This window comes from Anolis carolinensis, chromosome 2 (genome assembly GCF_035594765.1).
Source record: "Anolis carolinensis isolate JA03-04 chromosome 2, rAnoCar3.1.pri, whole genome shotgun sequence".
Lineage (NCBI taxonomy): Eukaryota > Metazoa > Chordata > Lepidosauria > Squamata > Dactyloidae > Anolis > Anolis carolinensis.
In genome coordinates, this window is record NC_085842.1 from 207,134,010 (window position 1) to 207,158,869 (window position 24,860).

General features: G+C 40.7%; 1 protein-coding gene across 3 annotated transcripts in view; it reads left to right on the forward strand.

Annotated features, from left to right (window-relative positions):
* Positions 1-24,860, forward strand: part of sp1 (Sp1 transcription factor) — a 41,840-nt gene that overhangs the window by 9,926 nt on the left and 7,054 nt on the right. For all 3 annotated transcript variants that reach the window (XM_008103670.3, XM_008103668.3, XM_008103669.3), the window contains 2 exons: positions 13,357-13,525; positions 22,351-22,550. In XM_008103670.3, coding sequence (XP_008101877.2) covers positions 13,357-13,525; positions 22,351-22,550 — 369 coding nt within the window. The remainder of the gene's footprint in view (positions 1-13,356; positions 13,526-22,350; positions 22,551-24,860) is intronic.

The following is a 24,860-nucleotide window of genomic DNA, read 5'->3' on the forward strand; positions in this document are numbered from 1 at the left end:
AGAACATTTGGTATTCATTGATGGTATCCCATCCAAGTACTAACCAGAAATGATTGCTTAGTTTCCAAGATCAGGTGTTATCTGGTGCCTTTATACCATAACTATTTAGGTAGGACTGAACACAGATCTTTTCCATCAATCATTGTCTTCTATCCTATTGTAGTAGTGATGGAACAGTAAAGGATAAAAGGTTGCACCATTTGTCTACACAGAATAGCTTTGTGGAATATCATCTCAGTGAAGTAGTTTACATGTGAGTCATGCAATTGCTTTTCTGCTTAGTAGTTTCCTTTTCCTGTGCATTTTTGACCTCTGCATTTTCTATCAGGCTGAAGATATGATTGTCTAAAGCAGGGGTGTCAAACTCATTTTCATCAAGGGCCACAACAGCCTTATATGGTTACCTTCAAAAGGCCATTGAATTCATGGACGGAAAATCTGTGGATACAGAGGGCCAACTATAAATTTTTTTACATAATTGTTTGGGTCCCTAGAACGGAAACTCCCATTACTTTGATTTTCTGCCATGTGGACTGGGGATAATGAGAATTGCAACCCAATAGCACTTGTGACTAAGGTTGGGGAAAGATTAATGGACATTTTGAAGTCAGACATTGTGCCACAAGCTTTGTATCTAAATTCAAATTCAAATCCAAACATCCTAACTAGACAGAAAAAAATTGCAATTTTCCAGATGTTACTGTTTCGCAACTTCCGTCAGCTTTAGTCATGTCTAATGTTGAGGAATACAGGAGTTGTAGTCCTGCATCTGGAGGACCGAATAAAATGGTAGACCTGATTCCGCCTGCTGACCTTGGGTTTGGCACATGGTTTAGAGTGCTTTCAGATACATTATGATTTTTGTGGATTCAGCTTAAAATTGCATCTCCAGTTTTAGTCCTCTTATGAACACAAAAACCCACATAGGTACAGTTTTAGGTCTAATTAAGATTTATAGGGAAAGTTTATATGAAGTATTTAGGCTGAATTGGGGAATAATAATATATGATTAGTTTACTAAATTGTTTTATTAATCATGCAACAATTTTTAGAAAAGCACTGCCAATCATCTAATGAAATTTTTCTATAGTTGTCATGGTCACTGGATATAGCAGTGTTAATACAGCTATTTATTTAGGATCGTGTAACTGTTCTGCTTCCTTCTGAGGTCATTGTTTCCAAACACTTAATTCCTCGACTGCTCAATGTTATCTATTGATTAAAGAATAAAATATGTACAAGTTAAAACCCTTATGACATGGAAATTATGGAGTGGCCATATGGGTGAAAATGAGGAAAAAATAAGTAATAGAAAAGGTGTGGAAAGAGAACAATTATGATTGAAGTTGAATCACATCTACTATTGGCGTCAGGGGAACTTCTGGAGCAGTGTGTGCAGGGTCATAGTTTCAGTGCAGTGCATATTATTTCATGACCTGATAAACCCAGACAGGTTAAAATAAGTTGTTATTTTGTCCTTCTATTTATATGAAAAGTTTCCTGGCATTTGGAGGCTGCACAGTTTGTATTGAATGTGTTCTAAATGGTTGGTTTTGCTCCTTTGTCTGAGCTAATATATTAAACTAGTGTGTAGTAAGTCACACCCTTTGGTTTTGTTTTCAAAACAATGTTCTTAAAGGTATGAGAAGGAAGAAGTAGCACAAAGATCTTATCTGTAAATTCTTTAGGGAATATTTACTGTAATTGAGTGTATCCAGTCATTATTTCATACATGCCTCATACTACGTATAAATACAGTGCTCCCTCGCTAATCCGCGGTTCGGGTTCCGCGGATTTAATGTTTCGCGGATTTTCCCATCTGGCCTGCCCTCCCCTCAGGCACAAAAGGACTCAGTTTGAGGCACGTGACCCGGCCCGCGCATCCTTCTCAGCCGCCTGCAGGCAGCGCCAGTAGGCCCTGCCTGCGCCTCATCGCCTCAGGAACCCCAAGGAAGACAGTACAGTACATTAAAAGAGGGAGGGAGGGGGACTATATTTATTGAGATAGAGTGCCGCTACTTCGCGGTTTTTCACTTTTCGCGGGCAGACCTGGAACCTAACCCCCGCAAAAATTGAGGACACACTGTACTGTATCCATGTATTCAGCTAATCACAGCTTCAGAACATTCAGGGGAAAAAATCCAAAAAGCAAATGTTGATTTTGTAGTATGCTGATGTGTAGGCTTACTGCAAGCAGGCCAAAACCTTCTGTCAACAGACATTTAGGGAAGAATAAGCGGCATGCTGTTGGGAAAGTGTGGGTAGAATTTGGGGGGGATTGTGAGTATTAAAGGCTATTTTAACTGTGTCATATTTTAATCTGTTTTTTACCTTCACTCACACAGTATTATTGTTTTCATTTTTATACTACATATTTTGAACTATGATCTAAGTGTGGGATTGTTAGCCGCTTTGAGTCCCCACGAGGAGAAAGGCGGGATAATAATAAAGTTAATAATAATAATAATAATAATTACTCTACTGTAGTTTTTTGGCAGATGTTCTGGCTCTCTCTGGTGCTTGTTTTGTATTGCTCACCATTTTATAGAAGGTATGTCATTTTACTGCTCCATTATATATAATGGAGCTTGCACATCCATGGATTTTGGTATCCAGGGATGTGTGTGTGAGAGAGAGAGACGTGGAACCAACCCCCAGTGTACTTTAGTTATTGACCCAATTTGTTCTACTTCACTTCATAGGCCACTATTGTCGTGTGAATTAAGATTTGAACTGGGCTCAATTTTTTTTTTGCTACGAGGTCAGTAATTTATATTGTGGTCTCTGGTAGTCTTGTGCATTTGTATGGAATTGCTATCAATTTCTGATTGACCCATTCGTATGGCCCAATTTCTGTCCACTGTTTCCGGAAGCTGGCGCCGATTCAAATAAGCCTTTCCATCCAAGGTCTGAAAAAAAACAAAGATTTTTGGCCCATTGGCAGCAAAGCACCAGGGCCTACATCCGAGCGTGCCGCAAGCCCGATGCCCGGCTGTAGGCCCTGCAAGCAGGGGCCTGCCAGCCGGGCCTACAAGCATCAAGCGCTTGGCACCCCGCTGTAGACCCTACTAGCGTGCCGAAAATCAACCAGTGCCTACCATTTCCACTTTTTTCTGTTTCACTGATATTTCTGTTCCGTAGAGGAGTACCATTTTGTGCATTCCAAATGAACGGTACAAAACAAAAACATTTCAGGCCCATGACTAGTCCCTGGTGAATATCTAGAAAAGAAATAATCTTTTTTTTTGTTCATAGTTTCAGTATACAAATATATTTACTGAGATGAGCACCGACTCTGGATAACTAAGCATTTGTCATCAAAAAGTATAATTTAGCAGAAGAGATACTGTTAAATTTGAGTAGTTATGGAATCAGAGCCAGTGAATTCCTCATCTCTGCGGTTTCAGTCACTAACTTACATCTGTACATCCTAGTTTTTAATTATTGTAGGGTAATAAAAGAGCCTTCTACTCAGTGAGGCAAGTACTTCTGTTTTCTTACCTTGCATTATTATTTTTACATTGGCAATCACTACTGATATATATGGTGTTTTATAGCAACCTAAAAGTGATATCAAGTGATGAATGTAAGCTAATCATTTGCAATATAAGTCATGGTTATTGTTGGAATTGAAAGAAAACTGGGGGGGGGGGGGGGGGATTACAGAGAAAGAAAAGTGGGACACTTTGGTGAATCAACACAACTATTATATATCCAGCAATATGCAGCATATATACAAAATATGCAAGAGGGTGATTTTACATTAAGCAGAACTGAAATTAGAGGTCTTAATAAGGCCATCACCTACTAGGTGATCTGCAGCTCCCTTATCCAGGGTAGTCAGTGTCCGTACTTATCGTACATCTAATTTCGTTGAAATTGCTATCAGCATCCCAGCCAAGTCATATGTCTGCATATACGCCTTCAAATTCCCTGCCAGCTTATGATGACATCATTAATTTCATGGGTTTTCTTAAACAAGAGGTGATTTTGCCATTTCCTTCCTTTGACAAAGAGCCTACAGCACCTGGTATGTATTCCCTTGTGATCTCCCATTCCGTACTAGCCAGAGCTGACCTTGCTTAGCTTCCACAATCAGAGAGAATATAGCTGCCTCTGTATATTATTCTCTTTGTTTTTGGAGAATGGTCTTTTATCTACAATCTGTTAATCCTAAAGGTGCCAGGGGACTCTTTGTTCTTAACGTTACTTTTGAAATGATAACGAATTATCTTAAATGTGAGATGTGACATAGTGGCCACGATCCTAATCATTTATTACTAATCGAACTTTGGTTGGTAAGACTGCTTTCAAGTTTCAAGAAAATGGTTTTGTATGGAGTTGGATTACTAGGCAACTATGTTGTTTCATTAACTGCACAGGCATTAAGTGTCACACGCATCTGGTATTGTAAGGCATGTTGAAAATATACAAATCAAAGCTATATCTCATCATTTTAAAATATTTTAGTCCTTGGTTCATTTAAGTCAGGTTTGGGTTTCTAAAAGTGGTTATACCATTTGGAAGCGTAGCTTCTATGCAGTTAAATACCTGTCACATTGCAGTAGTGCCAAAATAATGAAGTCTGAATTTTCTATCTCTGAAGGCAACTATAGACTACCAGTCTTGATAAGGGGAAAGTGATGAGTGCTCCTCTTTTTTCACACTTGACTATTTTATCGCCTTTTAGCTATAGAGAGTGAAGCAGCCTTAGAGCTTTCAGCTATTCCCTATGACTGTATTTGTCGTCATATTTCCATTATACTCTCTTGCAAGATACTATCAACAGATCCTGTGTTTTAGAAATGTGAACCTGTTCAGAGCGGATAGCAAGAGTCACTTGATACATAACAAATATCTTTTTGAAGAGGGGTTGATGTGTGCCACAGGTCAAAAAGTATAAATAACTAGGTACATTTTTTTTCAGTTAAAATATCTAAAGCACATAGATGCTGATGGAATAAGAATGTTGAAACCTTTCAAGACCTTTAAGTGATGGAAGTACTCTTCTTTAATAATTTTATAAAGGCAATACCTTTGAAAAGTTGACAGTGTTGATATGGGCAAAATGTGGGATTCATCCTGTTTTTAAAGATATACTCACTAGGCATTTGCTATGTCCTCCTAAACTTTCTGCTAATCTCTGGGAATACTTGAGAATTTCCTGGAGAACCTTGATATTGTCAGGAAATTTCATTTTTCTTGGGTATGGGTTAATACTGTGGGTATGGGTTATGAGGAGGGCCTTATTGTATGGCTAATTAAGGTTGACAAATGAAGAAAATCTAGCAAAAGCTTATTGTTTATTTTGAAATTAGAGTACATCTTTTTTTTTAAAGGTCCATGCATTAGTTTAATGCTACTTGCCTAGTAAAGGCTATATCTATCTATCTATCTATCTATCTAGAGCCTTTACTAGGCAAGTAGCATATATATATGGTGTGGCAGTTAAAGTTTATAGTCCTTAAGTATTTTGTCATCAGCTACCATCTGCTAGGGACATGGATTGTGTTCTTGGATAGGATTTGACAGCTGTTGCTTTCATGAACGGTGTAGGCCTTACTATTCACCCATCTGGGACTGATTGAAGTTGAGGTCGATGCAAGGAGTGCAATGCTTCTGCATGAGGGCCTTTTAGTTCTACAGTCAGGAATAATGTGATCCTTCATTAGGCTTATATTGTTAGACTAGGTTAATAAGAATATTGTGAAAGTATCATTGGTGATTGCCTAGATTTACAGACATTAGGATAAAGTTGTGTCTAAGAGATTGCTAGTTGTTCTACTTTAGTTCTAAGAGTTAGATAACAGCGATGCAAAATTCCTCTCACCTTGCTTACAGAGCAAATTCTGAAGCTTGGATGCAGGGACACGGCATGCTTGGGCTTGTAAAGATACTGCATTTATACATAACTGATTGCTGCCAGCCATTATTATAATAAATGTGCAGAAGTTCACAAGTAAAGCGCTAAAGAGAAGTGAGTCTTTAATGCAGGAACATAAAGTGGGGGAAATGACAATATAAAATACAAATAGTTTAAATCTGTATATTGCATATTGCTAATTTATTTAACTGTTTTTAACTGCTTATGTTTTATTCTTTTGTATTGTGTATTGGCATCGAATTCTGCCAGTTTTGTAAGCCGCCCTGAGTCCCTTCGGGTGAGAAGGGCGGGATAGAAATGATGAAAATAATCCTAAGAAATCTGCCTGGTTTGTATGTATGCATACAGATACCTAGAGGCTGGCATCAAGTCTTCAGTAGTCTAGATACCATATTTTTTTTTGTCATCTTAGCATAGTGTTAGAAATGTAATGCAGAATCTTGAATAACTTCCCAACCCTATCCAAATGCTATTTAAGCCAGATCACTTGAATGTGGGTATATTTTTGTGACTAATAAACTGTATAAAATTAGGTATAAAAGAGCCTAGGCTACCACCATATCTTAAGGATCAACATTTCATTCTCATTGGCGTTAGTGGTACTGAGATCTGATCCTACCCTAACTAAATGGAAGCATTGTGTTCTCTGCCCAAAGCTAACTGCGCTTAATTTGTTAGAAACTGTTTCAGTGCTTCCGTCCATCCATCCCCCCCATGTAAACGTGTGATTAAATTAACCATTGAACTGATAGAAAAACCTGTTCAATAAATATTACTTTAAATTTGTAAATAAGGAGTATCCCATACCTAAAGATGGACAGTAGCAGGCATATAGTATGTATACCTGGACAGTTATATGTGATACTGTAAGTCAGTTTGTGTATAATAATTGTTTTGTAACTGCTGTATGTTATAGCCAGCTCTCTAGTTACTCATTTGCTGCAGTAGTGTTTATGCCTCTGATGTCCAGCTACAAATGTACATGCACTTTGATTACATTGTGTAAAGCATGATTGGTATGCTTTAAATATCCTTTCCTTTATTTTATTTTATTTTGGTTGAGGTGTTAGTTTTTATGAAAGGCAGACAACACATATGTTTCTTCTGACTTCTGGTGATCTTATCACAGGATGTTCTTGGCTGGATTTCTTTAGTTGGAGTTTGCCATGGTATTCCTTTGAGATTTCCCCAAGGTGCTCTTATGGTTTTAATTATATCAAGCATATTTTTGATTCCCCTTGTCCCCACCCTCCAAATTGACATTCCCTGAAAAAATCACTAGGTTTTTTTTCGTGTCAGGAGCAACTGGAGTTGCTTCTGGAGTGAGAGAATTGGCCATCTGCAAGGACGTTGCCCAGGGGACGCCCGGATGTTTTTGATGTTTAGTGGGAGGCTTCTCTCATGTCCCCGCATGGAGCTGGAGCTGATAGAGGGAGCTCATCCACGGGTGGGATTCGAACCTGGCAGCCTTCAGGTCAGCAACCCAACCTTCAAGTCACGAGGCTTTTATCCCCTAGGCCATCGGAGGCTCCTGGATCACTAGGTTATTCTCTGACTGAAAATTTTCCATTCCCATCCAGTTTATTTAACTCGCAACAAATACAGCTATGGCAAAGTACGGTGTTCCTTTGCCATGGGGCGAGGTACGACTACCTCACCCCAATCCATGCTGATTCATAGAATATATCTTATTTCACCACTTCATTCCCATTTTATTGTGCTGGTTAGGTTAAACAAAGATGGGCCATTTAAAATGAGGCTGATAGTATAGCATTAGGGTGGGCAATTGTGCACGGTTATGGAGTGACATTGCCTCAGAAACCTTGAAAGGTCAAACCATTTTTGCAAAAATGGCTCCTGAACTGTTGACCCAAAGACTACACTAGAGTGCAACTGAAGATATTCTTAAATACACCATTAGAAAAGATTGACCTGGGCACTACATGAAATTTGCCCAGCCCTGCTATAGCAGAACTTCTCTCTATCCTTGTTTGAATGATGAAACCAGCATTATATTGCTAAGTGAAATAGGCTGCAGCTGTTGAATGTTGTGTCTTCCATGGTGAGTGATTCAGTTGCACTTTAAAGGCAACTGGGATTTTGTTTAGCCATAGCAACTAATAGTCTAAATGTATTTTTGTGTTTGTGTGTGTACAGAGTCACGCACACACAAATAGTTGTGTGTGGTGATGTGCATTCTTTTCCCATACTGGGAGAGATAAACATGATTTAACTATTAGGTATTGAAAAAGATTGGTTTGCAGTATTGGTATTGTAGTAGTTCTAATTTTTCACCTAGAACTAGAATTTCTGGTAGAAATAATGAACTGAAATAGCAGAAAGTTGTAATTTTAATCATTTGAATCATTTACAGTTCAGACATACTAGTTGTGCAGGTCTTACGTTTGTGCAATATCTGCAATTATTCATTTAGAACTTCCTTGTTTGGTCTGTTACTAGTCTGCAATACAGTGGATCTTCCAGATCCATGAGCATGTTGCCACTATGTAATAGTAGGGGCAATGATCACCTGCTTATTTGGCATCACTGAACCAAGCCACCGCAGATTGAGAGAATCCATTATATTCAGCATTCATTACCAAAGAAGATACAACATTTGCTCGATTAAAATGAATCAAAGATTTTTTAAAATTTTACAGTGGCTCATTCATTTAAATTAGTAGTTTAAACTGCCTTTCATCACTAAAATGTGTGAATTTGCTGTCCAAAAATAGTGTAAATATGAAAGGATATTGGAAGCTTTGGTTTCAGATTGTTATGTACTGACCAAGGTTTTGGTCAATAAATGGGAGCAGTGCAATAAGAGACTATAAATAACATAATGACGACTCGGATCAGCCCTGGAATATGACCTAGTTTGTGTGATTTTAATTGATGTTTTAATATTTATGTTTTAATTGGTTTAATTTGTTTATTTATATATATATGGAACAGCAGATTGTTGCCTTTGTAAAGCCACACTGAGTCCCTTCACAGTGAGAAAGGTGGGGTACAAGCTTGGTAAATAATAAATAAATAAAATCTTATCTAAAGTCTAGTCTCCAAAGTCTACCAGGCTGCTGCTGTGAAAATGTTCCTCACTTTCAGATTGTTCCCAGACACATAATTATTATCTATTAACTAAACAGAAGTATGTAAACTATACTGCAAATTAATGTGGGTTTTTTTAAAACAGAAAGGTATCTGGAGACTATGAGAGAACTGTTGTGCAGGTGTATGCTGTTTTATACTATACAACCTTGGGTACCTGGTAATGCCTGGGTTATTTGAAAAGGGGATTGTTTGTTTTTGAATGTTAGGTAATATCAGTGTGGTCTATGTCTTTGAAAAAAATAAATATTTGCTTTTGTATTTTTATGAATGCTCCCATTAGAAAATGAATAAGCATGTGGGTGAACTACAGTTCCCAAAAATCTTGGGTCAATCCTCCCCAAACTCCGCCAGGATTCACAGTTGGCCATGTTGGGTCTGTGTGTCAAATTTGGTCCAGATCTGTCATCTGCTGGGTTCAGTATTCTCTGAATACAAGTGAACTGTAAGTCCCTAGTGCCAATGTCAGTCACCCCCAAACCTTCCCAGTATGCAAAGCTGGCCATGTTGGGTCTGTGTGCCAAGTTTGGTCCAAATCTATTGTTGGCTGGACTCAGTGCTCTCTGGATAAGGGTGAATTACGACTCCTTGATTCCCAGTGTAATCACTCCAAAACCCTGTCAATATGCACAGTTGACCATGTTGGGTCTGTGTGCCAAGTGTGGTGCAGATCTGATGTTGGCTGGGTTCAGGGCTTTCTGGATAAGGGTGAACTACAATTCCTAGATTCCCAGGGCAATCATCCCGAAACTCTTGCCAGTATTCACAGTTGGCCATGTTGGGTCTGTGCCAGGTTTGGTTGAGATCTGACATGGGCTGGGTTCAGTACTTTTTGGATAAGTGTGAACTACAGTTCCCAGATTCCCAGAACAATCTTCCTGAAACACCTGCCACTATTCGCAATTGGCCATGTTGGGTCTGTGTGCCAAGTTTGGTCCAGATTTGTCACTTGCTGGGTTCAGTATTCTCTGAATATGGGTGAACTATAACTCTCTGATGCCAAGGTCAATCACCCCAAAGTCCACCAATATGCAAGGTGGCACTGTTGGATCTGTGTGCCAAGTTTGGTCCAGATCTGTCATTGGTGGGGTTCAGGGGGCTTACGGAATACAGTTGAACTATAACTCCCAGGGTTAAATGTAAACCCCCCCCCCCAAAGACCACAAGTATTCCCAGTTGGGCATGTTGAATTTGTGTGCCAAGTTTGGTCCATATCAGTCATCAGATGGGTTCAGTGTTATCTGAATACAGGTGAACTATAACTCCTGAATGTCAAGGTCAATCACCCACAAACCCCACCAGTATGCAAAGTTGGCTGTGTTGGATCTGTTTGCAAGTTAGTTTCAGGTCCGTCATTGGTTGGGGTTCAGACTACTCTTAGATTGCAGGTCATCCCAGTCACTACAACTCCTATAAATCAAGGTGAATTTCCCTCCAAACCTGGTCCTGGGAGTTATGTGTGCCAAATGTGGTCCAGGCCCATTGTCAGTGCTGTGTCTTGATGCAGGGTGAACTACAACTTCCATCCTATTGAGTCAATCCCCCAAACCCTTGTTCAGTTGCTGATCAATTCCTCTATTTGCAGTGTGCCATAGGAAAAGGTAGGCTAGGGTTAAGGGAGAGGCAGTGGGCGGGGTCATGAAAATTCCATACTAATGGAGAGAGAAAGGAACCCTGGGATGTGGCTCTCTGTAACCTGCAGTGTCGTTGGAGGGAGTGACTTGGTGGCTCCTCAACACTGGGAACTATAGCCTGTTTGTGAAGGTGGGAGGCTGTGTAAGTGGACACTTCCGCCACATAAACATTTTTCACTTTTATTATGTGTATAGATTAAGAAATTGGCCATCCTGTACTAAAAATAAATCCAGTGTTAAGGAATCCACTCCTTCACTAGGCAAAATTAGAAAATCTACTGCAAAATTCCGGAGCTTTTCTTTTTATTCAGATTCAGAGATTGAAATTTTCTAGAGCAGCAGCTGTTTTCAGACAGGTTTTATCAGTGTTGATTTCAGTCTTTGATTACATATCCTTTGTTGTTGTAATTCTTTTGGAGAGTGCAGAGATCATCCATTATTGGTCTTGTAGTTGTGCAAGCTTTCAATTTGAGTCCCACCAAATGTTGCACTTTGCAGTATCAGATCTAATTAGTGAAAAATCGTGATAAATTAGTTATCAACAAAGTGTCAACAGAATAAATGCAGATGTCTTTAAAGATGGGTTTTGCTTGCCTTAGTTTTGTTCTGACCTAGAACCAAGGTGCATAATGAGACAACATGATGTCCCACAGATGATCTGGACTGCAATTCCAAAGTTCCTGGCTTACTTGAGTTTGTTAGAATTGTAGTCATAAACATTGGGGGTGGGAGGACCAGGTTGCCTTCTGTTGCCTTAGTGCATTGCTCTAGTGTTGTACCATCCCATAAAAACTGGGACTGACCTATTTCATATTTTGAACATTTGCGCTGCAAGCTAATGACTTACCTTGACTTGTGTATCTTCTTTTAAATGGAAACCGTGCAGCAGCACTAACTATGCAATAATGATTGTGAGATTCCCAAAGGCTTCAATCCAATGCAAAAGCACACACTGGACCTTCCTACTGATATATGCTAATTGCTTCTGCAAACAGATTGCTCAGCCTGCTGTGTGTCACATCTGTTACAATTTCTGTGGGCTTCCCTCAATCTATGAATATAATCAAGTAGTGTAGCTGGTGGGGAAATAAAATATTTGGGAAGTGTAGCTGGAAGTTATGGAAGAAGCAATTAGATGACAGCATAAGCTCAGTCCAATAAAAAGGAAACAAAAATTGATAGACTCTAAAGCTTCACATTCCAGGAGTATTACCTTCCCTTTATGAAATGTTTTATTTTCTTGACTGCACTTGAAACTCATCAGTGCTGTGCTATAATTCCTATGGTTTTTCTAATTGGATATTGGCTTTTATAAAAGAGGAAAATAGAATGTGGTGCACAGCCTGTAAACACACAATTTTTCAAGTTTATATATCCTTTCTGTGATCAAAGTAATTACCCAGCTAGCAAGCTCCCCAAACCCCCCAAATCTGATATATTTGTTAAGAGAGAAGCATTCCTTAAATTACTGTCTCTCCCACCCTGTTGTATTTATTGCTTTTCCTCACTTTATTGCTAGGTTGGTTCACATCTGTTCTGTAGATTACCTCCCTGGATGCTCCTACAACCATTTCAAACGAAGAGATACTTTCGAGTTTGACAATACTCTTTTTGTTAATCCCAGCATTTTGCAAGTTCCCAAACAAGAAACTTAAAAAAAAAAAGAAAGATCATGAGCAGTATACATGGAAAAGACTTACAATTCAGTCTTGTTGAACAGATTGTGTAGAGCTCGAAATACAGTGCAGGTTCTTTGTAAGGACCGAACATGGTTCTGTTAAAATTATAAACTGCAGTTTACTGTGTTTGGCTTGGGATGATTAATCAAGCAAGGTTTACTATGATGTCCAAATGAATTTGTGTAAAAGGATTGTGTACCTTCTGAAACACTCCTTCCTCTGGTATGATTGTAAGAAGAGTCTTAGAGCGTATACCACAATGTTTGGAGATGATGTGCTTCCCCAAATTATAGGCAATATTTAACCACAGTATAAGATTCAGATGTGCTCCAAACTTTGGTTAATCAAAACTGGACATGAAAGCTGCTGCAGTCTACAGCTATGCCAGGAGATAAACACCTGAGGCCCAGTATATTCTTGTTACAATAAATGGTTATATATTATCATGTCCCAGTGCACCTGGTATGACAAAGATCTAACTTCTTCATCTTAAAAAGATAGAATTTGAGAATAAGTACATTATTAATTTCTATTCAAATGTGCTTGAATGCAAGTTCTGAAATAACAAATTTCAAGAAATTGTAGAGGCCTTTGAGCAAGGACATAATTACTACTCATCTAAATAACATTAATAAAATTAGTCATCCATTGTACATTTGCTCTGTCTTCCTGATTCTTATTCTTTGTTTGTTTTGTGTGTGTGTATTGCAGAAGAAATATTTTCATTTAAGTGAGAAGTTTCATGTTTCCAGGAAGCATGTAAGATATATTCTGACTTCTCTGTTCCCCCACCTTGGCCACCTTGAGTAATTAGTTCTTTACTTGTAGAATGAAGGATATGTTTCCTTTTTGAATTGTACTCCAGAATATGACTGACTTGCTACTTTTCTTCTGTGCAATCTTGCAATGTAATGTGCTATTCAATGAGCCAACTTGCAAAAGCTAAAAATATATACAGTATTGATCATTTTTCAGGTTTTACCAGATTATTTTTACCCTGGTTTGATTTATGTTGCCATTTTCATAGTGGTATTTTTTTCACTCCTAGGTGATCATAACACCCAACTCAGTCTTCATGGTACTGGCGGTGATGGTCTGGGAGAAGATACAACAACCTTGGAAGAAGGCGACACTAGTCCAGATGCCCAGCCGCAGCAAGGCCGAAGAACACGCAGAGAAGCATGCACTTGTCCTTACTGCAAAGACAACGAAGGAAGGTAAGATTGTGTACAACAGTGGCTCTCAGCCTTTGTCATGCACATATTTTGGACTTAGGCTCATATAAACACAAGTCGTCTTGAGGAGCCTCTAATGAGTCAAATGTGAAATTCTAAATGAGATCTAGATATTTGAAGTAGATGTTCCCTGTACAACAAACATAATTTCTGGCAACCCCATAAATTTCATACTACAGTAGAGTCTTATTTATCCAACATTCTGGATTATCCAACGCAGTTTTGCCTCCCTCCCAGATCCACAGCTGTTTCTCTAGGCAGCAAGGACTGAACTTTTTACGCACTTAATTTCTGACAGTGTTGTTGCTGTAAGCACATTTTATGCAGTTTTATCTTTATTTGTAGTCAATTTGTTAGTAGCCAGTGTTTTTGTAGTCAGTTTTGTAGCATTTTTATTTAATTGGTTGGCTATGTCTTCATCAATTAGTTCTACACAGCACGCCACTGTCCTGCAGGATAAACTCAGTTTTTCAAATTTGTTTTTGCTTTCTGGACACAAAAGACCTGATGTCTCTAACCATGCATTCTTTCAACAACAAAAACACCCTTCAGATAAAAGTTTGCTAGCCTTCGCTAATTTGCACGCATTGTACATACATCCAAAGTGTTCTTTGACTCTCCAAGGCTGGTGTTTGTCACCACCATGAAAATATACCCTTCCAACCATATTGCTGTTGTTGTTGGATTAATAATCCACAGTCATTCCAATAAACAACCTACTAGGTCTTTTTATAGCTCTGGATTTAGTCATCCTTTATACTCTCACCTACCAAAATTAAAGGGATCTAAATTAATCATGACTGATGTTGGCTTCACTAAATTCATGGTGTTGCCTTCAAAGCTAATCCTAATATGTCAAACTGTCTCATTTCTGCATCGGGAGGGCTTTGGTAAAACTTACTTTGCCATTAGAAAGGCTGAAATTCAATAGATCTGGGTTTTACTGATGAATTTTGGAGATATCCACCAGCATGGTAAAGCAAATGGAACCTCCTACATTTCAGGGAAATTTGGGGGACCTCTGGAAATTTTTATCCAAAGTTTAACTCTCAGTGAGACACACTCCATTTTGGGAATGCACTAACATAGTGGCACTTTTCTGTGGAGTTTGTGCTGAAGAATTGGGTACCTCTAAGAAGGAGGCCAGTGTAAATTTCACCTTTTCTGCCCACCTTTTTGCTTTCCAAAACTCCCTCCACCTTATCTTCCTAAACCTTAGATGTATTTTACCAATATCCCTCTCACTCCTCCCCTTTCCAAATCCAACAATTCCTTCTAAATATAATTATGCTGACTCCCAATGAAACCAATCTCTTCATTTATCAGCTTCTTTTGCATTTACTTGGGAGAAAAGAAATAGCAATCAGTGCACCCTTTGATGAAGAATATTAACAATCCAAAAGGAATCGCATCAAACCAAGACATTGTATGATTGATGTTTTTGCTTCTTTGCCTTATTCATAGAGGTGTCAAACTGGGAGCAAAAATAAATACATTCTGCTGACATTCAGTTGGTATCTCTCTCTCGCTTCATTCCCTTTCCTTTTTTTCCCCCCTCCTTCTCTCCCTCTTTGACTGGAGGTTGGGCAACTGTGGTTGTTTTTCCCTCCCTCCCTCCCTCCCTCCCTCCCTCCCTCCCTCCCTCCCTCCCTCCCTCCCTCCCTCTTCTTTGCTTGTTTTCTCTCCTTTGGAGTCCTGAGTCAGTATCTTTCTAAATCTCTGGGTTGCTGTGAGTTTTCAAGCTGTATGGCCATGTTCCAGAAGCATTCTCTCCTGACGTTACGTCCACATCTATAGTATTTTGTATCTCCTTTAACTCCGGATCCCTGAAACTCTTTTCGGATCCTCTCTTCATTCCAGTATTTCTCACTCACCAATTATTTTCTCCCCCCCCCCCTCCCTCTCTCTCTCTCTCTCTCTCTCTCTCTCTCTCTCATTCTCATTCTCTCTCTTTTTCAAAAAGCAAAGAAAAAATTTCCATTAATGTCAACATCTTCCAATCACAAAATACTTCCACATTTTGGGTTTTTCTGGCTCGCCAAATTCTGAAAAACCTCAAATTTTTCAGAAAAATTGACATTTTCCAGTCCTGAAATACTTCCAAAAATTGGATTTTTCTCTAATTGTTCTCATTATTCTCATCCTGTTAGAGTTATTCATTGTGCCAAAGGGATTAGGAGTAGGGTACCAAGAAGCAAATCACAAAAAAAAAAATCAGATTGAGAGGAGGAATCTGGAAAGAATGTGGGGGAGAAGAGAGAGGAAAAAAGGAGGAGGTGGCAGAACATGGAAATTACTTTTTCTCCTTCGTGGTCTCTGCTGAAATCAGCAGCTGTGATAGTTGATGCACCTGTGCAGCAATTAAGTGGAAACCTCTGGAAAGCTATAGGCTTGTGGCTGTGCCCCACCCAGCCTCCACAGGAGGCAATATAGGCCATGCAAGTGGTGCAGCATCAGTTCCCTTTTTCCAGCTGCCTTTGCAGCATGGATAAGGAATCTCTCGGATTTACAATTCAATAAGACACTTTGGTAATGATTTGGACTGTTTAAGGACCTGTTGCTATCTCCATTCCTGACCTGGACTGTTTTTTGACCATCCCTTCATCTGACCCTGGTCAGTATAATGTCTTTGCTTCCTAATAAGAAGTGTGTGTCCTGTAGGGGGGGTGGGCTCTCCCAGAAACAGATGGACATACTATGTGTCTGGTCTGCCTGGGAGAGACACATTCTGTGCAAACCTGTGCTTTTTGTAAGGCCTTTACGCCAAAGACAAAGAGAAGCCGGGAGCGTCTGCTCAAGGCCCTTCTCCATGAGAAAGCTCCCCTCCCTGAGGGAGCTTCTCAAAGCACAGCACCCTCCCAGCTTCCGGTACCCTTGCAGGGACCCAATGAGGCTCAGAAGAACGCTGACGCCGGTAGCGCTGAAAGGAAGCGCAGAATGGCTCACGCAGCAAAAACTCCCTCCCCGGAGAAGAAGGGAGGCAAAAAGAAGCGGAATACATGAGGTATTGTAGATGCCCAGCAGCCCTTACCACTTCTCCAGGAGGCTCTTCTTGTCGCTCCGGAGGCACAGGCCTCGGCAGCGCCATCTTCCTTGCCAACCTCCCTCGTGGGGTCAAGGCAAGCATCCTTGGAGCTTCCTGCGGACGCCGGAAGTGGAGGCGGGGCCTCGCTCCCTCCACCAGCACCGCCCTTGCAGCAGGCTTTGGCCTTGCCGGGCGCGCTGGAAGTGGCTGGGCCGAGCCGGGTTAACCGGCTCTTAAGTCCCCAACATTCGCCTTACCAGCGGCAGCCGTCTTTGCCATGGGAGTTGCGTGCAAGGCGGTCTCCCTCTCTGGGCTCAGCAGTCTCTTGGCGTTCCCCTTCGTGGAGCCCCTCACCAGGCCAGCGGAGTTACTACTCTCGTGGCTGGAGTCCTGGACGCTGCTCCTCTTACGGATCTCCAGGGAGGCATCATTGGGCAAGTTGTATTCCCCATGTCTACTCTACTGACTATGTGCACTGCTCTCCTGGAGGTAAGGCCTACCATTTTGTGCCTGTTTCTGAGACACGGCCTACATCTGCTTCTAAAGCCACGCCACCCCTGCCAGTATTGTCACCCCAAGTACATCCATTGCCACAGGACCCGCTATCCTCACGGCATCATGCGGGTGGAGACATTTCGTCTGACTCAGACTCCTCGGTGGATATGCCTAAAGACTGATCAGGCTGATGTTTCAACAGCAGCAAGCCTAGAGGAGGCCTCAGCCTTTGCGGTTTAATGGTGCGCATGGCTAAGTCTTTAAATCTCTCAACAAAAAAGACCCAGCAGCCAGTAGATGATCTTATGTATCCTCCTGACCAGCAGGTTCAGCAGGCAGCATCTGTGGCAGCCCTGCCATCCTTGCCATACTTACTCCAGTTGACTTAAGAACCCTGATCAATCTCCCTCTTGTGTCCCAGCTATGTTAGAAAGATGGGACACAAGGTATCGCATTTATTTGGCATCGGCAAGTTGGGTTTCCCATCCTCCCAAGCCAAACTTGGTAGTAGTGGACATGGCTAAATGTAGAAGATCTAGTAGATCTCATCCTACTCCATCTAATAAAGAGAGCAAGAAGCTAGAAGGGATCGGCAAGAAGGTTCATGCTAATGCCAGTCTAACAACTCATATGGCGCACTATGGTGCATATATAGCTTCCTACGATGCTTTTTTGTGGGAGAAGATGGCATCATACTTAAGCTTCTTACCATCTGATAAGCAACTTATGGCTAAGGCTTACTACAGTGAGGCCCAGTTGTGGATTAGAGCCCAGAATGACTTAAACCAGCATCTTGCAGATAATGCGGGGAAACTGCATTATCCACTTGCCTTCGAAGGCATGCCTGGTTACGCACCTCAACCCCTTCCGGCACATGAAGACGTCCTCTTCAATCCTGAAACAAATACCCACTTAAGGGATACACAAGAGGTAAGGCAGGCTGCCAATAAGTTTGGTTTCCCCCAATCTTCTTCTCGTCAACGATCAAGGAGCCAGCTGTCGTCTTCTTATAGTCGTAGGCTGTTCTTCCCTTCCTCACGAGCCTCCTCCCAAACCAGACCACCATGCTTGCCAAAGCAGCAGACGCAGGCTGCCTCGCGTCAGCAAGGTAAAGGGAAGGCTCAAGCTAAAACGAAGCATCGCTTTTAGCGACACCATTCTCCCTTCTTCTGCACGGGTGTCCCCTCTGCCTTCTCATGGTGATCACTCACCTCATCACGGGATACACAGTACTCACCTGGATCCCTCGCACCTACTTTCTCAACATACCACTCCGACTGTTCGATTTGGTACAAGGCTAGCCAACTTTTACGCTGCATGGCATCGCATCACCACTGACAAGTGGGTTCTGGAAATTATTAGGAATGGTTACACCATTGAATTCAGGAGCCCACCACAGGAGTTGTTCGGACAACACCTCCCTCTTCTGTCTTGTGGGACGAGGTTTGCACCCTTCTTGAGAAAGGGGCTATCGTGCCACTCCACCCTTCAATGTTTGCTTCAGCCTTTTTCTCTACTTACTTTTTGGTCCCCAAAAAGGATGGAGGCCAGAGACCAATCTTGGACCTCCGAAGGCTGAACTTTTACATCCGGGCATGCAAGTTTTGTATGGTCACGCTTCAGACCGTTCTTCCCCTCCTCCCACAACATGCTTGGTTCACCACAATTGATTTGAAAGACGCATATTTCCACGTAGCCATTAATTCACGCCATGACAAGTACTTTTTCCTTCAAGATAGGCCACAAGGCCTTCTCTTTCAGGGTTCTGCCCTTTGGGATATCCACGGCACCTCGTGTCTTCACCAAATACATGGCAGTGGTGGCTGCTCACTTACGTCTCCAGGGTATCAGGGTGTTCCCCTACATCGACGATTGGTTGCTTGTTGGAAATTCCCGCTCACAACTTTTGGACCACATAAAATTCACGCTTTCCCTCTTGCAGAGTCTAGGGCTCGTTGTCAATCTCCAAAAATCCCACTTAGAGCCGATGCAGGACATAAAGTTCATAGGCGCCCGGATCAACTCCCTCGACCACAAAGCATATCTTCCCGAGGAGTGCTTCCGCAATCTTCGATCTGCCGTTCTGCGGATAATCCAATCACCATCTGTAGAAGCTAAGCATGTGCAGTCTACACTTGGGCACATGGCCTCAACAACAGTGGTCACACCATTCACCCGGCTCCACTTCCGCCTGCTTCAGGCATGGTTTCTTTGCGTGTTCAATCCTCTTTGACACAGACAAAGCCGGCTGTTGTCTGCCCCACATGCAGTACGCCGCTCATTGCATTGGTGGACAAAGCGCAGCAACGTTTGTGTGGGCATGCTGTTCCGGTCCCCAGGACCTTCCACAGTCATTACAACCGACTCCTCCCTCCAGGGATGGGGAGCCCGTTCGGAATCCAAGATAGCCCATGGGCTCTGGTCAGCAGCCGAGGGCAAGCTGCACATCAATGCTCTAGAGCTCATGGTAATCCAGAAGGCTCTGCATGCATTCGAGCACTCCATCCTTGGCTGGGTGGTTCAGATTCATACAGACAACACAACAGCAGTCTGGTATCTGAACAAACATGGCAGCAATCAATCCCGGACCCTCCTCCGCCTTGCGCTGGAGATTTGGAACTGGTGCCTCCCCAGAGGCATAACACTTGTCGCCATACATCTCCCCGGCCAGGACAACACCCACGGCGGATGAGCTCAGCAGAGTGGGGCTCGAGACCCACGACTGGTCACTTCATCCTGGCACAGCAAAACTGCAGTTCCACAGATGGAGCCATCCGGACATTGATTTGTTCACAGCCCCAAAAAACACCAAATGCGACCGCTACTGCTCCAGAATGGCACAAAACATGCGGCAGGGCTGTCCAGGAGTTGCCTTCCTGTACAACTGGAAAGGCCCTCTACTCTACATCTTTTCGCCCATCCCTCCCCTCAGCAGGGTGATTCATTGTACAGGAAAAGCCACTCAGAAAGAGAATTGATAAAGAGGTGAGGCAAGCGTCTGTCAGACCTATATTTAATTAACATGTCTTCACATTTAATACACAATTCATGCTTTGAATGAACAAATGTGAGAGTCTTTCTTCACTTATTTTGTTATCCTGTGGATGAAAACAAACTCTCCCACCAGCAATTATTACGGTTTATACAGATAAGAATATCTGGGAAGGGCTGTTTGTTTATTCTTTGGAGGCTTTTAAGCCGAGGCTGGATGGCCATCTGTTGGGAGTACCTTGAATGCGATTTTCCCGCTTCTTGGCAGGGGGTTGGACTGGATGACCCATGAGGTCTCTTCCAACTATGATTCTATGAGTTACTTATTTTTATTCATCCTTTCTCTCAATATAGAAACTCAGAGCAGCTAACAGCAAACATGCACAGTATAATTAAAAACAGAAAATGCATTGAAATACGAATATAAAAATTAAAAATCAAGTAAATATTTTGAGTCATGGAGCATAAAATATTAAAATACATTAAAACTACATTTTAAAATTACACAGCCTTTCAAAATTGCACTCAAACTGTCCCCAGTAGTCGGCTTCTCACCGTTCCCGAAATGCCTGGTGGCAGAGGTACATTTTCACCTGCCCACAAAAGACAAGCTATAATGGGACTATCCTGATCTCTCTAGGGAGAAAGTTCCAGGGCCCGGGAGAATTGCCTGACTGTTTCCTCACTTTACCAACTACTAGATAGATTCTGTGATGGTGTTATGTGATCACACATTCTTTTTCAGGCTGTCAACTGTATATCACTTGAAAGCAGCCATTCCGTGCTTTTTAAAAACATAATTCGACATGATACTACATGAATGTGAATGTATATTGTTTTTGTTTTTAAATTGCTCATTTTAAGATGTTTTTCTATTTATTATCTTATTGGTTTGGATTTATATATTTGGATTGTTGTTTGTATGACATTAATTTATTGTAAGCCGCTTTGGGTCCCATGAGGGAAAAAAGTGGGATATAAATAAATAAATTATTATTAGTATTATTATATATAAAAATGCATTCTTGGTAACACACAATTCAGCTTTCTTTGTCCCAAAGATATAAATATAATTATTATTATTATTATTATTATTATTATTATTATTATTATTGACACAAAGACACATCATGACACAGCAAACGAGATATATATGCTGGATTTAGTATCACAGAATCACAAGTCGAACACTTCCCAAGCATTTAGGATTATTATTATTATTATTATTATTATTATTATTATTATTATTATTATTATAAAATGTGTCTTCTCTATTGGAAGCATGCTTCCTAAGAATGACTAATAATAGCTATTAAAATTGAAGAGAAAAAGCTGCTGCTTCCTAATTCTAATTTATAGTGTATCCAGTGTCTTCTGACCAATGGACATCCTTAGAACAAAGCATCTTTGGGGGTCTGGTTTTGGTGATTGGGATATACATGCCTATTGGTGGCATGAAGATTTCAGTAATAATATCTGCAAGTTGTTTTCACGCTGAGAAAACCAAGTTGCTCCCCCAGTCCTAAATTATATCAAAGAAAGCTGAGGTGTGTGTTACCAATAATACATTTTTATATAAAAGCACAGTGTTCTCCATAGTTTAGTAATTAAAACAGATAAAGATTCGGAATTCTTTAATTAGAAGTACAGGCAGTCCCTGAGTTACAGACACCCAACTTACAAACAACTCACAGTTAATAACGGGGGTGAGACAACAGGAAGTGAGATAAATCTAACCCACAGAAGGGAAATTCACTCTTGAAAGAGTTATCATGGGGAAAAGTGGTCTCAACTGAAGCTTTCTCAACAATCCAACAACAAGCTAAATTTTTCAAAATCCCAATTATCAAAGGGAAAGAAAGTAAGGTGAGGTCTTCTGAACAGGGGCAGAGACAGCAAAGCAAGCACCACAGGGATGTTATGTCTTCCCTATGGTAGCCAAAGCTAATATTATTTATATATTTGTATATTTGGCTGGAGTTACACTTTAAAAATGTACCTGTTCTGACTTACATGCAAATTCAGCTTAAGAACAAATCTATAGAGCCTATCTTGTTCATAACTTGGGAACTGCCTGTATATTGCTTATGGTCAAGTTGGTACATCTTAATGGTTTAGTAACAACAAAGATCTGGTTAACATGGAGTCTTCCAACTCACTGTTTTAAATCAACCACTTCATTGAAGAACATAGTTGTTCTCAACGTACTTCCACTTACTCACCACAGGGTGAGGCAGACATTAAACAAACCTGTTAATATTTTTGGCTCTGATTTCAGTTCCTTTGCTCTTTGTAGGAACTCTGGAGATCCAGGCAAAAAGAAGCAGCATATCTGCCACATCCCAGGTTGCGGGAAAGTGTATGGAAAAACCTCTCACTTGAGAGCCCATCTTCGGTGGCATACTGGGGAACGACCATTTGTGTGTTCTTGGATGTATTGTGGCAAGCGTTTCACACGCAGCGATGAATTGCAGCGACACAAAAGGACACATACAGGTATGTACAATAATTTCATATGGACCAGACAAGCAATATAAATAGCTTAGATTGACCTACAGTTTGAATCAAGCTCTAGAGTTTAGAATCCTAGAATTGGAAGAGACCACATGGGCCATCTAGTCCACGCCCCTGCCATACAGGAAAAGTACAATCAAAGTTTCCCTGACAGATGTCTATCCAACTTCTGTTTAAAAGCCTCCAATAAGTTTAAGGGGAACCATGCATTAGACTGAGCTTCATGTTTCTTAGAGCTAGCAGAAAGGTAAGTGGAATCTGCTTCCTGATTTAGTCTTGTTTCAAACTATATGTTTGAATGAGTGTATATTTAAAATAACCTTCCCTCTTCATGGAAATCTAACATGTTAGGGAAAGGAGATTTGCCCAGTCTGCTTCCTGTGTGATTATTTTCTGAATACAGAATGGAATTTTAAACATGGGAACACCATTTCTTCATGATTTCTGTGAACTCGTACAGATAAGTTATCTGTGACTGTGTGATGCAGCTTTCAGAACCTTCTAGAGCTATTCGAGATGTGTTTTGAGGGTAGTCCAACTCACCTCTTGCTCACCTGTCTAAACTCTCAGTTCCTTTTTGTCTACCACTGCAGCAGTGTTAATAACCATTAAAACATTATATATGTGATTGCACAAGTGATTGTGGCAAAAAAATAACGCAGATGTCAGATGTATTTGTATGATAATATGAAGCATACTTAATTGAATTGTAGACTCAAGGGCTGTAAAGCTCCCACGATAGTGGGAAGGAGATCTGAATCATATCCTTTTTGTAACTAATCATTTTGCCACAGTCTGCCTGGAAGTCATATAAATGAGCTTTAAATGAAAAGGGGTCTTTTCTCCACTTGTGCGAAAGTCAGCCCGTGTGACTGCATGATAGCATCCTGCAGAGTCAATGCTATTCAGCTGTCAGCTTTGCTAAACAATGTTCTGTGCTCTACCTTTGTTACAATTGCTTATGGAAAGGTAGAAACAGGTCATCCAAGGCCACATAGCCTTAACCATCTATATATAAGACTCTCTTACATTGCTGTTTGCCTGAAAGACTAATCCTAACCAGAAAACTGGGAGGAGAAGAAACAGAGGCTTATTAGGGTAGTTACTGGCACCTTGGTTTCAAGGCATACAATGGAAGCAACTCCTGTAAATCCCTTTGCAAAGTTCAGGCAGTGGACAGAGGCACCCAGTAGCAGAACTGAGAGGCCTCTCTTTCAGGTCAGTCTTTCACAAAACCAGGAATTCAGAAATGTGTTCAGTTAGAAGAGAAAATGGCAGTTAGATATGTTAAGAGCTAATTGAACCAGAGTTCCTGGATGCACAGACATGGTGCTTTTATTCAGAAGGCTCTTTTTCAGGAATTAGTTTTCATATCACTCGTAGAAACAAATTCCATTCATTTTCCAAGATTTGCTCAAAGTTACAATGAATAATAAAAACTCAGTTCTCAGAACAGTAAAGTAAATTGCTGTGAAGAATAAACTTGAGGAACAATTGAAATCTGATTTAAGCACTCCTGAGTGAAACATGTGTAAGTTGAAATACCCCTGGAAAAAGAAATAACACAACAAATATGGCTCTTCGGATTTTTGAGTATTTGATAAAAGCCACTTTCAAAGTAACGAGTAAGGATTTTTTCCCATTTGACTACTTCCTCGTTACTTTGAAGAGCCTAGGCAAGTTCATGGACTTTAAGTTAAGAATTCACAATTCAGAAGTAATACATTGTAACAGAAGCTCACAGGTAGTTACTAGGCTTGAGCGATCCATGAAAAAATTGATTCTAAACTCGTTTCAAAAGTAGGGGGCGCCAGCGTTTCGTTTCTGAAGTCATTTCCAAATTTTGCCCCCCAAAAAATTCAAAATTAACGAAAATTCGTTAGTTTCAAAATTAATTCGTTAATGGCGGACGCGCATGCGCAGTGGCAAAAAAAAAAAACAGCACGAGGGGAGATTTTACAGGACTCTCCCGCCCTCATTTTTTGAGTGATCTTCTTCAAACTTGGTACAGTGGTAGAACACATTTAACACTGATAGCTCACCAAAATTTGGAACGTTTCCCTTATCCTCTGATTTTTGGCGAATTTTCATAGCTTTTATAATAAACCATTTTTTAATAATTGCAGAAATCTGTTCCTGGTTTGAAAGTCTTATTTCCTGTTAAATTGGGTTGTCTTTACTGTGAAAGTCATTGTTCTACTTCAGAAACTTTGTTTTTGTGGCTGAAACTTTGTTAAATTGGTGTGTGTGTGATATATACTATACTATATATATATAGTCCCTGCATGTGTG